This window comes from Mesoplodon densirostris, chromosome 6 (genome assembly GCF_025265405.1).
Source record: "Mesoplodon densirostris isolate mMesDen1 chromosome 6, mMesDen1 primary haplotype, whole genome shotgun sequence".
Classification (NCBI taxonomy): domain Eukaryota; kingdom Metazoa; phylum Chordata; class Mammalia; order Artiodactyla; family Ziphiidae; genus Mesoplodon; species Mesoplodon densirostris.
This window is the reverse complement of record NC_082666.1, coordinates 111162279-111175792: the sequence shown is the minus strand read 5'-3', so window position 1 is coordinate 111175792 and position 13514 is coordinate 111162279. Positions and strand designations below refer to the sequence as shown.

The 13514-nt window shown below is 51.8% G+C and overlaps 1 protein-coding gene across 2 annotated transcripts in view; it reads left to right on the top strand.

The window, feature by feature from the left end:
• BICD2 (BICD cargo adaptor 2) overlaps positions 1–9849 on the top strand; it is a 52164-nt gene extending 42315 nt beyond the window's left edge. The window contains exons 4-8 of one of the 2 annotated variants that reach the window (XM_060102419.1): positions 1770–2204; positions 2843–3850; positions 4103–4254; positions 5628–5838; positions 7742–9849. In XM_060102419.1, coding sequence (XP_059958402.1) covers positions 1770–2204; positions 2843–3850; positions 4103–4254; positions 5628–5838; positions 7742–7747 — 1812 coding nt within the window. In that variant the 3' untranslated portion in view covers positions 7748–9849. Of the gene's footprint in view, positions 1–1769; positions 2205–2842; positions 3851–4102; positions 4255–5627; positions 6065–7741 lie in introns of those variants that run through there. The other variant, XM_060102418.1, reaches the window with a different exon arrangement.
• The last annotated feature ends 3665 nt before the right edge of the window (positions 9850–13514 follow it).

Genomic DNA, 13514 nt, shown 5'->3' with positions numbered 1-13514 from the left:
GGTAGGTTGGCTCTGGGCCACGGCCCTGGCCTCACCCTCACTTTGCTGTCTCCGTGGTCAGAAGGCATTTCACCCTCCTTCCACACACTCAAGCTGAGGGCCGCGTGCCACTGTGGACCAGGGGTGTGGCAGCAAGGCCCAGCCCCTCCAAGATCAGAAAAACAAGGCCTTTGGCTGTATTGTTGGCTGGCACTTGGGCTAGACAAGGTGTTCCAGCCAGCTAAGATGAAAAAAAAAGGGGGGGTGTGATAAAGAACCCCAGAGTCTGGGTGTCCAGCTTTGTCTCCTCTCAGGTGCTGACAGGAGACCAGAGATGTCCCTATGCCCCGTGGGACCCTAGAGCTGTCAGCACACCCAGTTCTCCCACTGTCTCAGGTTTGCCAGCCCCTTTTGACCCCCATGTGGTCCTGGACCTTGGGGTGAAGCCAGCTGGGCCTTGAACAGTGTGGAGATGTCCAAGCTGTCATATCATGCGCTCGAGTAACACCGCAATGGGTGGCATGAGTAGGATCACTTCCACCTGGGACAGGACAGGGCAGGAGGGTCACCTCTACCCACCCGTGACAGGATGGGGACAGAAGGATCATCTCCACCTATGAGAGGACAGGGGCAGGAGGGTCGCCTCCACCAGCGAGAGGACAGAGACAGGCAGGTCACCTCCACTTGTGATGGGACGAGAGGGTCACTTCCATCTGTGACAGGACACCCAGGGGGTCTTGGGCACTCAGGCCCCTCAAGACCTGACCCTACCACCTAACTCTCCAAGAACCACAGCTCTACAGGGCGGAGACTGGGGGGACCTTTATTCCAGGAACCCTAAACAGCAGGGGCCTGAGTATTTCAATTCTGCATAGGAAAGTGTGGGCCCATGTGCTTATGCTGACAGCAGAACCTCTGTGACTGTTACAACCAGCAGGGAGTGGATCTCCTCCCAGGAACACAAGCACAGGAGCTCCTTCCCTAGCTGCATAGCAGGCCCTCTGTGCTGCTGTGCTCATCTGCAGTCACACACAAGCATCCTGAGGAGGGGGAAAACAGGCCCTGGGCAGCACATGGTAGAGTCTGGCCCCTCCCTGGGGTTCCCCTGCCCCAGGCCTTGACCCACAGAGACCCCCTTGGTCCTGCCTCTGAGTGGTTTATTCCTTGTTTCTTGCACACATATTGCAGAATAATAAATTTTTTTTTAAGTTGCCCATAGATCCTGAGTACCCACATCAAGCATTGGTTTCTGTCTGCTCTTTCCTTATCCACCTGCAAATTTTGTTTCAACAGGCGTGGCCTTGGATTCTGCCTCTCTCACTCCCACTCCCACTCGGGCCTCAGTCTGGGTAGTATGTGCAGCTGAGGCGCATCCCACTTCAGTGGGAGTTTTAGTTCCTTCATTTTGAAATAGGATTAGAAGTAGTGGTCATATTGCACATCTAGATACATGTTTTACGTATCTTAAAATATTTAATCAACTCTTAGTGCTATTTAAGTAGTTTTAGAATTTAAAGTCAATATACACTTGGCAACATTTTAAGTCACCTGACAAATTGGCAGTGTGGATGTGTTCTGATTTCCACGGCATCTCTGGTGATGAGCAAGTCTCATGCTTCTGCACTGTTCGTACCACGTGCACGTGTGTCCCAGGCGTGGGCCGACCATTTCCTGTGTGCACCTCATGCCTGTAACCCTCTAGGCATCCATGTCTTCCTAGCTGTGTAGTCAGCACAGTGGTGCTTCTTCCCCGTTCCTCAGGCATGGAAGAGTGTTGATCTCTTTCACAGGTGGAGTTTGAGGGCCTCAAGCATGAGATCAAGCGTCTGGAGGAGGAGACTGAGTATCTCAACAGCCAGCTGGAGGACGCCATTCGGCTCAAGGAGATCTCGGAGCGGCAGCTGGAGGAGGCGCTGGAGACGCTGAAGACAGAGCGGGAGCAGAAGAACAGTCTGCGCAAGGAGCTGTCGCACTACATGAGCATCAATGACTCCCTCTACACCAGCCACCTGCACGTCTCCCTGGACGGCCTGAAGCTTGGTGATGACGCCGAAGCCCTGGCCAACGGCTTCGAGCACGGTGGCCTGGCCAAGCTGCCACTGGACAACAAGACCTCCACGCCCACCAAGGACGGCCTTGCTCCACCTTCCCCCAGCCTCGTTTCTGACCTCCTCAGTGAGCTCAACATCTCTGAGATCCAGAAGCTTAAGCAGCAGCTAATGCAGGTGAGCGGGTGGGTAGCCCCACCCCCGCCGGGTCTTGTCACAGCCCCGGGCCTTGGGCCCACATGCACCATTCCCACCTCCACTCCTGTCCCCCGTGGTGTTGGCCAGACCTGCTCGTCACCAGGACAGCCCTTTCCTGACACTTTGTCAATGCTATGCACCTTCTTTTACTTACATTTCTTTTACATAGGTAATTCTGTATTGTTAACCTAAGTGGAATTGCAGCATTAGAGGTGGAAGGTGCCCAGAGAATTCAGTTTCTGGTTACAAGTTTGGGCACCACCAGAGGTTTTCTTACGTCCCTCTGAGGTCCCTGCGTGTAGTTTCCCATGCTGTGTCCTGTAGACACGTCACGTCAGGGTTTCCTGCCCCGACTGCACAGAATCCCAGGGTCTGCACCGCAGCCCCTTGGTTCACGGCGTGTCTCTGAGGAGGGACTCACCAAGCCCCGCAAGCATCTGGGCAGGGGGAAGAGCCATCATAGCCCCACACGTGACACCTCCGCCCGAATTTATCACAGAGAGGCTAGCAGGGTGATGGTCATGGCATGGATGGGGTCACTCCTGGGACTGTCCAGGGGTCCTCTGAGCGCAAGTACTCCTGTGGGCTGTTGACGGGCCCTTTCTGTGCCTTCGCAGATGGAGCGGGAGAAGGTGGGCCTGCTGGCAACGCTGCAGGACACACAGAAGCAGCTGGAGCAGGCCCGAGGGGCCCTGTCGGAGCGGCACGAGGAGGTGAGCCGCCTCACAGAGACCCTGGGTGCTCTGCGGCGCCTGCAGGCCAGCAAGGAGCGGCGGACGGCCCTGGACAGCGAGAAGGAGCGAGACAGCCACGAGGATGGTGACTACTATGAGGTGGACATCAATGGGCCTGAGATCCTGGCCTGCAAGTACCGTGTGGCCCTGGCAGAGGCTGGTGAGCTTCGGGAGCAGCTGAAGGCGCTGCGCAGTGCCCACGAGACCAGCGAGGCCCAGCACACCGAGGAGAAGGGCCGGCATGAGGCCGAAAGCCAGGCGCTCACTGAGAAGGTCTCCCTGTTGGAGAAGGCCAGCCGCCAGGACCGCGAGCTCCTGTCCCGGCTGCAGATGGAGCTGAAGAAGGTGAGCGACGTCGCAGGCGAGACACAAGGCAGCCTGAGCGTGGCCCAGGACGAGCTGGTGACCTTCAGTGAGGAGCTGGCCAACCTCTACCACCACGTGTGCATGTGCAACAACGAGACGCCCACCCGTGTGGTGCTGGACTACTACCGAGAGGGCCCGGCTGGCGCCGGCAGCGGCAGCCCTGAGGCCCGCGGGCGTCGCTCACCTGTCCTGCCCAAGGGGCCGCCTGCCGCAGAGGGTAGGGCCAGGGACAGCAGCCCCTCACCTGGCTCCTCACTGCCCTCGCCCCTGAGTGACCCGCGCCGGGAGCCCATGAACATCTACAACCTGATCGCCATCATCCGTGACCAGATCCGGCACCTGCAGGCCGCCGTGGACCGCACCACAGAGCTGTCGCGGCAGCGCCTGGCCTCACAGGAGCTGGGCCCAGCTGCAGACAAGGACCGGGAGGCACTCATGGAGGAGATCCTGAAGCTGAAGTCGCTGCTCAGCACCAAGCGGGAGCAGATCACCACGCTGCGCACGGTCCTCAAGGCCAACAAGCAGGTGTGCATGGCGCTCGGCTCCGGCAGGGGTGGGCACGTGGGCGGGGTGTTCTCACCCTCCCTGGCCTCCCGTCCCGTGCTTTTCCTGCTACTGAAGGAAAGACGTGCGAAAACCTCACCTCAATGCTGTGGGGAGGGGCTGAGGCCTTGGAGAGGCCCCAGGGCTGGCTGGGGCCTTGGTCTGGGGCACCGAGGCGGCAGACCCCTCCTGACGCCCCTCACCTGCCCGTCTTTTGCATCCCTGACCCCCTAGACGGCAGAGGTGGCCCTCGCCAACCTAAAGAGCAAGTACGAGAACGAGAAGGCCATGGTGACCGAGACCATGATGAAGCTGCGCAATGAGCTCAAGGCCCTCAAGGAGGACGCGGCCACCTTCTCCTCACTGCGTGCCATGTTTGCCACCAGGTAACGCTTACTGTCCCTTTCGCTGCTCAGCAGCCCAGGAGCCTGGCCCTGCGGGTGATTCCATTTCTGCTGTGTGAAAACCCAGGGGCCCAGTTTTATCTCCACTCTACACCTAAGATGAGAAAGTTGGAAGCAGAAAGCTAAAAGAGTGGGTCCTTATGGCCAGCCTGGAGGCATGAGCTTCGAAGGAGAAACAGGCAAGTGGGCAAGCCAGTGATAACAAATGAGTTTGCCCCCAGAACTTGGTGGGAAGGTCGTGTATTTAGAAGGAAGGTTCCCCTCCCAGCAGGGGCGGGGTCCCAGTGCTGCCCCTCTGACCCTACCAGTTAGAGTTTGTGGTGGTGGCGGGCGGCGTCTTTCTTTAGGCCAGTCCTGTGGTCAGGAAGCCGGGCAGGTGCAGAGCTGGAGGCTGCTTTTGGGGCCTGCTTCTGGGTGTTTCCCTATTCAAAGAGGCTTGGCGCCATCTGCTGGCCAGTGTCAGTCAGGGTTGGGAGTCTGAGGCTCTGGGTTAATAAACAGGGTTGAAACTGAGCTCAGGGCCTACTTTGCCTTGTGCCAGGGTGCTGGGCACTCCCTGCATTTCAGCGATGTGGGAGGAGGGGGCAAAGACAAAGAAAGAAGCTTCCAGGCCTCTCTGGAAGCTTTCTTTCCTCCTGGGCAAAGTGCTTGGGAAAGATCTCACAGTCCTCAGCACATAGTATGTTGACCCTTGCTTCCTCAACTTGTTTTATTTAAAAGCCTGACTTCTCAGTGGTGCCAAGATCACAAACCTCGGGGTAAGGGTTAAAACTTGCTGATGGTCCTTGGCCTTGGTGGATGGGGGTGTAGGGTGGGTGTGCCCACCATCCCCGTCACCCAGGCCGCACTCCCTCCCTCAGGGACAGACCCAGGATGGGCATTTCTCTCCCAGCTCCTTACCTAGGTGGGGAGCATGTGTCACAGCTCAGCAGATACTAAAATAGGGCTGTTTCTGACATCCACATGTGCTTTTCCCAGGCTCTGGTTAGCCATTTGTTCTAGACTTACTAAGCACCTACTGTGTGCCTGGGCTGTTCGGGGAACAAGCCAATTCCTGCCCTCGGGTTTATCCCCACATCCTGAGAGCCAAGTGATATCACACCTCCAGCCCGCTGCCCCTGAGCCACCTGGAGGCCTTGAAAGGCAGCCACCACCACCTTTAGTGAAAACTGGCTTCAGAGAGTCCCTCCCAGAGAAAGCCGAACCTTAGAGGGGCACATCCTCTTCGTTTCTAGCCCAGTGAGCAGACGGGGTCTGCTCACCTTCTGGAGCCCTCAGTACGGGAGCCGTGATCACACATGCCACTGGCTCTCCCAGGTCCTTCAGCCACGCTCTCGCCTCTTGTGTTCCCGCAGGTGTGATGAGTACATCACACAGTTGGATGAGATGCAGCGGCAGCTGGCAGCTGCTGAGGACGAGAAGAAGACACTCAACTCGCTGCTGCGCATGGCCATCCAGCAGAAGCTGGCGCTGACCCAGCGGCTGGAGCTGCTTGAGCTGGACCATGAGCAGACCCGGCGAAGCCGCGCCAAGGCCACCCCCAAGGCCAAGCCTGGCACCCCGAGCGTAAGTCACACCTGCGCCTGCGCTAGTGACAGGGCTGAGGGTGCTGGGCTGGCTGCCCAGGTGCTCTGTGGCGAAAAATATAACGTTTACTGCGATTAGGGCCGCAAGGGTACACGCTGCAGCTAACCTGCCGCATATCACCTGTCTGCTTCACCTCAACTAACCTGGCAGCAGTGGGACCATGGTGCTAGGCTGCTCTTAACTGTGACTAATGCACAGAGGGAAGAATTTAGCAGAGGCAGCCTGCTGCTCCACCTGGACACCGCAAGCTTTGTGTCTGTTTCTCACCCCTCGGGACCACCCTTCACAGCAGCTGCTCTCTTGGAGGGGTGGTCAAGGTGGGGTTGGAGCCATGTGTCCTCGCAAAAATGTGGCTTCCCAGGGCCCGGGTGCCATTGGCTCTCACTGGGAGGGGCAGAACTTGCATTGAAACTTGCATGTTCCCTGCATGTGTCTAATGCAGTCGTACTGCCCCGGCACCCAGAAACCAGTGTTAGAGGTTCCAGCCTGAATCCCAGGTGCAGCCTCGGAGGACACTCTGTGCTTGGTACAGATTACGGAGAGAATTATTCTGTAGTTTGTGCGGCATCTTGTTACAGTTTATATTTGGGTCAGAATTACAGAATTCCTTCCCCTAAACCCCGAGGAAGAGCAGCCCTGTGGCCCACGTCCTCCAGCCCAGGCGTACATGTGCACTGGGCACCACCGGTCATGCTCAAGAGGCACAGGCATACCTAGCCACACCCCAGACCAGAGCTCAGCAGCCTCAGCTTCTCTTTCTGAGATTTGTATGCTTGTCTGGTGGCCTGCAAGGTGACAAATTGGCAGGCCAAAGGCTTGGGTTTTTTCCAATGAGAAAAACTTGCCAAGTGCCTGGCCAGACCTCTGTCCTCACAGGAAGCCCATCCTTTTGTACTTAGAGTGTCCCCAGCTTCCAGTTGGATTTTTTTTTCACTCTCTGCCCATTATCAGGCCTTCCTCTCAGGGGGCTTCAGACTACAAGAAACAGGGCCATGGAAACCCCCAACCTGAGCTTGAGTTACCAGCAGGCCAGGCTGAAATGAGGGACTGGGTCCCACACCTATTAACTGAAGCCCGGCCTGGTGTGGGAAGGGAACCTTGAATGGACCCAGGGCTAGTTTCCGGATTCACAGTAGGAGGAATATGGTTCTTGATCATCAGTGCAATTCCAGAGGTGGTGACAGGCAGGAAAGGCAGCCACAGTACTCCCCCATGCTCAGAAGCTGCACCCACACCAAGAGCTTTGGCAGCCGAACTTCTCTCAGTGTTTCCCTCCATGTCATCCATGGGGCCCACCAGCCATGAAGCTGCAGTCTCCCTGAATAGCTCTTTGCCTCCTCTCTCTGGGGCCCAGAGGGCGAATTTTCATTGTCCCTACACGCAGGTATCTGCCCCCATTCCACTCTTTCCCTTAATTCCCAAGCATGTCTCAGTTCCCACCAGATGCCAGGTGCTACCCAGACCAACTTGGATTTGGCAGACTGCGGAGTGAAGATATACAGGATGGACCATACCTGTCCCTTCTGTGTGCCTATACCCAGCTCCAGGCTGTTCTGCAGATGGGATGTCAGGTCTTGGATTCCCCTCCCACTTGAGAAGATGTCAGGTCATCTCCCCTCTGCAAGCAGGACTTCCAGGGGTATGGCTGCCCGCTGGCGCCGCATACTGCTTCTGCCTCCTTGCCAAGCCTGGCACACAGCTTCTCTCCATACCTGTAAAGTAAAGGGTCTTCATGAGGTACTCGGGGACAGCGGCGCCCCCTAACACATGCAGGTCTTCTCTGCTGCCAACTAACACACCCACGCCCTCACAGCTCGGTGAGAGCTTTAGCTGTCCGACGGGTGACCGGTTCTAACGTTGTCTTGTTTTCTCCCATTTTCAGCTGTAGAGTAGCTGCTGGGAGGACTCGGCCGCCGGCCCTGTCACACTGCAGCCCCCTCCCCTCCTCTCCCATGGGCCCACGCAGAGGAAGGAAAGGCAGCCTAAAAGTCCACTTAGAAACGGTTTTGGATTCTTTTCAAAATAGCATTCCCCAAGGTTTTAATGGCAGAGGAAATAAGAGCTTTAATGTTGAGAATGCCGCCAGCTGCTGCTTGGAAAGGCCTTTGTACAGGCGCTGAAGAACCTGCTTGGACAGCGACCACCAGGCTTGCTTAGGAACCCTCTAGAAACACTCACCACTGGGGTCTCCCTAATTACAGATACTCCTTTTTTACCCAATCCACCTGTGCACTTTTGATACTTTGATATTATATTTGCTTCCTTCATCCCTGGCGTAGAGACGGTCTCAGATGCCGTAGTCTGTCTCGTGGTCCTGTAGCTCCCAACGGTGTGTTGATCTGTTATCAGCACATGGCACAGATGTGTCCTCCTAGCGTGTAGCTCTAGACTGTTTAGGTGAAGGCTTCAACTTGGTAAGGAGCCCGGCTAAATGTATCCGTGCTGTGGTTCAGCAGCCTTTTAATTATACGGCATTGTGGTTCATGTTTGAAATTACAGATTTTAAATGCCATGTTCATTAAGAAATCCAGGGTATTCGGATTCTGGGGTTTTTCATATTGTATTATTATTATTCTTAGGAATAGTTCAATGTAACAAGAAGAAAACTTGACCTTTGCTCTGGTTAAACAGTAAAAGGCACTTGAAAACAAAAAGATAAATTATTGAATGAGTAGTATTACCTACAAATTCCAGAATTTTCTGGGTTTTAGGACATTGTGAAGCATGACTGATTAACAGAATTTTATACAACTGTACCAGTGAAATTCCAAATTGGAATTGTTTTGTTACTCCGGTGGTTGTGCCAAATTGTGGTACACTTAGAAAATTCTACAGTCGTCGATTTTTAGGGTGTTATATTTCAACGCCTTTTTGTTAGTAATCATTGCCAGTAGTGCCTTCATCAGTTTAGGGAGGTGTCCCAGCGTAGTTTATTCTCTAAAATGGACAGTGAAGAGCTAGTTGGGAATGTTGAAGGCCAGTGTGGACCAATCAGTGTGAACAGGTGCACACCTTCTAACCTGACCCTGGGCATCTTCACTGAGGGAAAGAAAACAGCAATTGTGCAAAATTCTGTTAGTCAGTGATTCTTTACTGTGCAGATCCTTGCAAATTCAGGGGCTGAGAAAACGAAAGTGAACACAAACCTTGAGTGTGCTTTGGGAACCAAATGGACTTTATGGGACAAGCTAAGCAAGCTATGTGAACAACACGCCACGTTTGTGAAGAGTGGGGCGGGTGGCAGGGGAGCCGGCACCGTCGGCCCCGTGCATTGGGGTGAGGGCTAGCCATAGTATTCTTTGCAAATGTGAGAGAGAGACATTATATATTCTCTTGCTTGGTGTTAACTAATCACTGTTAATTTCAGGAAACAGAAGTCACTAAAGCTCCTTAGCAAACCAGATCTGTGTCCTGTCCTGATTTGCTGAGTGAGGTTGTGCAAGTGGTCAAATTGGTACTCAAGGAGGAGGAAGAAGAAAAGGTGTCCTCTCTCCTCCAAAATACAGGACAAATTATAATAATATAAGGAGCAAGAAGAGAAGAATTCTGTTTCCTGGAATAAGCATTTTTATTCCTAGTTGTAGGGACCCCTATTTTTACCTTCTCTTACAGTGTTGATTCATAAGAAATAATGTTACATTTACAAAAACTTCATCTGTACGGGGTATTTATTTGCAATGATGTCTGTGTACTGTATATTTTCTGTGCATTACCTTAGTGTCAGAATGTTGTCTTTATTTTAAGATCATATGCATGTTCTCCTGCCAAGGAACCTTTACACAGACCCAAACAAACAAAAATGCCTTCAGATTCTGAGAAAATGAGGCACAGCATGGAAAAGGAATAGGAAGGAGAAATCAGTCACAACTTGGGACACAGGCATATGGCACAAATGTCTGTAAAGCCAGTGCACATAGGAACAGTGGGCCTGGGTAAAGGGTCACGTTGGTAGGACCAGTAAATAAAGAATAATAAAAAGACAAAGCACAAGACTTGTTCTCTGTGGCTGCTCTGACCCCCTGCTCCGATGACTTGTGGGTCCAGCAATGCACTATAATTCCAGCACCTAAAACAAGAAAACCAGCCTATCATTAACCCTGGTGGTGGAGACTGGAACCAACCTGGAGCCCATCTCAGGAGGCGTTGGGGGAAGGGGAGACGGGGTGCCCCCCGTGACGGGCGTCAGGTGTCGTGAGCACCCAGCAGCGTGGCAGCGAGAGCACATTGCCTTTGCATTGTACTGACCAGGAAGCCAAGAGATTTGCATGACGAGGGATCCTTTGCCCTCCAAACTCTTGCTCTTTGTACCCAGGAATGAATAGGTGCAGGCAACAAGAGTTACTTGTTTGTGAGCACAAAACCATGTTCACCTGCAGGAATGTGTTCAAGGCACACTGAGCCCGTCCCAGTGATTGCTTGTGAGTGTGAGCATAGGGTACAAATCATGTCTGAGGGAACAGGAAGTCTTAGGGACAGTTTGCCACCTCTCCTTCTGATGGTCTCAGTCAGGCCTGAGTGATTTCACCCAAATCTCAGGGCTTCCCTTGGGGAGGCTGTCTGAGGTCAGGGTCCTGCTACCCTGGCATCTCCCCAGGACCCCTCCCTCCACCCGGAGTCTCCCTTGGCTTCATGGTCACTGAGAGGCCCCCTCCTTCTGACGATCCCCACCCGTCCCACTTTAGTAGCGTGGACCCATGTTCGGTTTGAAACTTTCTTTCCAAAGAAAATTGTTTTTCTAACTCAGGAGCTAGAAGGAGTCTTCTTTCCCTACTGGCCTGTCATCCCAACAGTTCCCTGGAAGAAGTTGGGAAGAGAGCCTGCGACAGATCTGGAGGAGACCCCCAGGAGGAGGGGGCATTGGCAGTGAGCTGAGCAGGGCCGGCTCTTTTTCAGGTGGGGATACCACCCGGTTCTTGGCCCAGTCCTGCTTTTTGGGGTGTTTGATTTGCACAAGCACATATGCTGAGGCCTTCCCTACCCCTCAGTGTGCTTCAGGCCCTTGAACATGTGCTTCTTCAGGAGTGGCAGGCTCCTGAGTGGGTGGGGTCCTGGGGAGCCCATGGGAGGGGTCAGTTAGAGCTGAAAGGCTTTCCACTTGGTCTTCCTTTCCGAGAGGGAGTGTCCCCATTCCTGCCACCTCCTCCATCTCTCTGCAGTGGTTTTCACCCCCACACACCCAAGCAGGTTACCAGAGCTGGAAACAACAGCGCCAGCTTGGAGACACTGCCTCCTGCCTTTGGGAGCCTCCTGGGAAAACAGATATGCCTCCAGTCTGACATCACCTGGTGTGGAATTTTGGCAGGGATCAGATGCCATCAGGTTTGCCTCTGTTCTCACCTTTCATTTGTGCCCAAACAGAGCTGGAAGAGCGATGTGTTATCATTTTGTCAGATTTCTTGTGGGAAAGCACACTGGCTCTTGTGAGCTCACCTCAGTCATCCATGAACTTGCCTTGGTAAGCCTAGGTCCCTGGAGCGGAGGCTCCCTCCTCCCCGCCCCCCCCCCACACAGGGCTCCTCCTCCTAAGCAAATGGCAGTGCCACAGTACCTTACCCACAGAAAAGGCCTCCCTGCCTGGATAGTATGAGCACACCCCCTCGTGGGCCTCCATGAGAACAATAGGAATCAATGGTCACACACACACACCAGGATCCATTTTGTTCATCTCTTTTTTTTTTTTTTTTTTTCTTTTTGCGGTATGCGGGCCTCTCACTGTTGTGGCCTCTCCCGTTGCGGAGCACAGGCTCCGGATGCGCAGGCCCAGCGGCCATGGCTCACGGGCCCAGCCGCTCCGCGGCATGTGGGATCCTCCCAGACCGGGGCACGAACCCGTATCCCCTGCATCGGCAGGCGGACTCTTAACCACTGCGCCACCAGGGAGGCCCCATTTTGTTCATCTCTTAAGGAATCAAGATTTGTTTTATTTACCCTAAAGTGTTTGTGAAGTATAGCACACATACATAGGAGTGCAAGCAAATGTCCAGTGGCTGTATATTTGCAAAATGGACACACTCTGCAGCCACCATCCAGATGAGAAAGCAGGTGGAGGCAGGCAGCCCCCCAAAGCCCTCGTGCTTTCTGCACCCACTCCCTTTCAGGGATAAGTCCCTGAGTCTGTCAGTTCAGGCCACTTGTGCCTTTTTCTGTACTTTATATAAATGGAAGCATACAGTAGAGACCCAGACCTATAATAGATTTGCTTACCAAACTGCATTGATTTCTCACACCTTCATCGAACTATGGGTGTCTCACTTTTGTTTCAAAGACATAAATCAATTGAATGTAAAATAATGGGAAAAGATATTCCATGCAAACAGTATCCAGAAGAGAACAGGAGTGACTCTACTAATATTAGACAAAATAGACTAATTAAGTCAAAAATTGTTACAAGAGACAAAGAGGAACATTATATAATGATAAAAAAGTCAATTCACCAATAAGATATAACAATTATATGCAACAGACAACCGAGCCCCTGATAATACAAATTACTGAATACAAAAGAATAGACAAATAGATGGATGGAACAGATTAAAGAATGGTACTGGAACACCTGGACATCCACATGCAAAAAGTTAATCTAGACTCAGACCGTAAACGCTTCAGAAAAACTAACTAAAATGGATTGTAGATTTATACTTAAAACTCAAAATTGTAAAACTTCTAGAAGAAAACATAGGAGAAAATCTAGATGACCTTGGGTTTGGCTTTTTAGATACAACACCAAAGGCATGATCCATGAAAGAAATAATTGATAAGCTAGGCTTCATTGCAATTAAAAACTTCTCCTCTGCAAAAGACATTGTCAAGAGAATGAGAAGACGGCTGTCTTCTGGAAAGAAGCTATTTGCAAAAAACATAAACTTTTCATTTTGGATAAAATAAAAGGGAATACTCTTACACTGTTGATGAGAATGTAAATTGGTGCAGCCACTATAGAAAATGGTTTGGAGGTTCCTTAAAAAACTAAATACAGAGTTACCATATGATCCAGCAATCCCACTCCTGGACATATATCTGGAAAAGACAAAACTCTAATTTGAAAAGATACATGCATCCCAGTGTTCATAGCAGGACTACAGTAGCCAAGACATGGAAGCAGCCTAAGTGTTCATCAACAGATGAATGGATAAAGATGTGGTGTATATATATGCAATGGACTATTACTCAGTATAAGAATGAAATAATGCCATTTGCAGCAACATGGATGGACCTAGACATTATCATACTAAGTAAAGTAAGTCAGATAGAGAAAGACAAATAATATATATCACTTGTATGTGGAATCTAAAAATTACTATAAATAAACTTATTTACAAAACAGAAACAGACATAGAAAACAAGCTTATGGTTACCAAAGGGATAGGGGAGTGTGTGTGTGTGTGTGTGTGTGTGTGTGTGTGTGTGTATTCTAATCACTTTGCTGTAAACCTGAAACTAACATGGTATTGTAGGTCAGCTATACTTCAATAAAAATAAATTCAAAAAAATTTCAGAATACCTTAGTACTGTAATGGTAGTGTGTAAATCACTTAACTCTAGTATAACAGCTAAAAGACAAAATTTAGCCACAATAATTTGTTAATGGTACACAATATAAAAATATGTAAATTGTGTGATCAGAAACATAAAATGGGGAGTGTAAAGCGGTACAG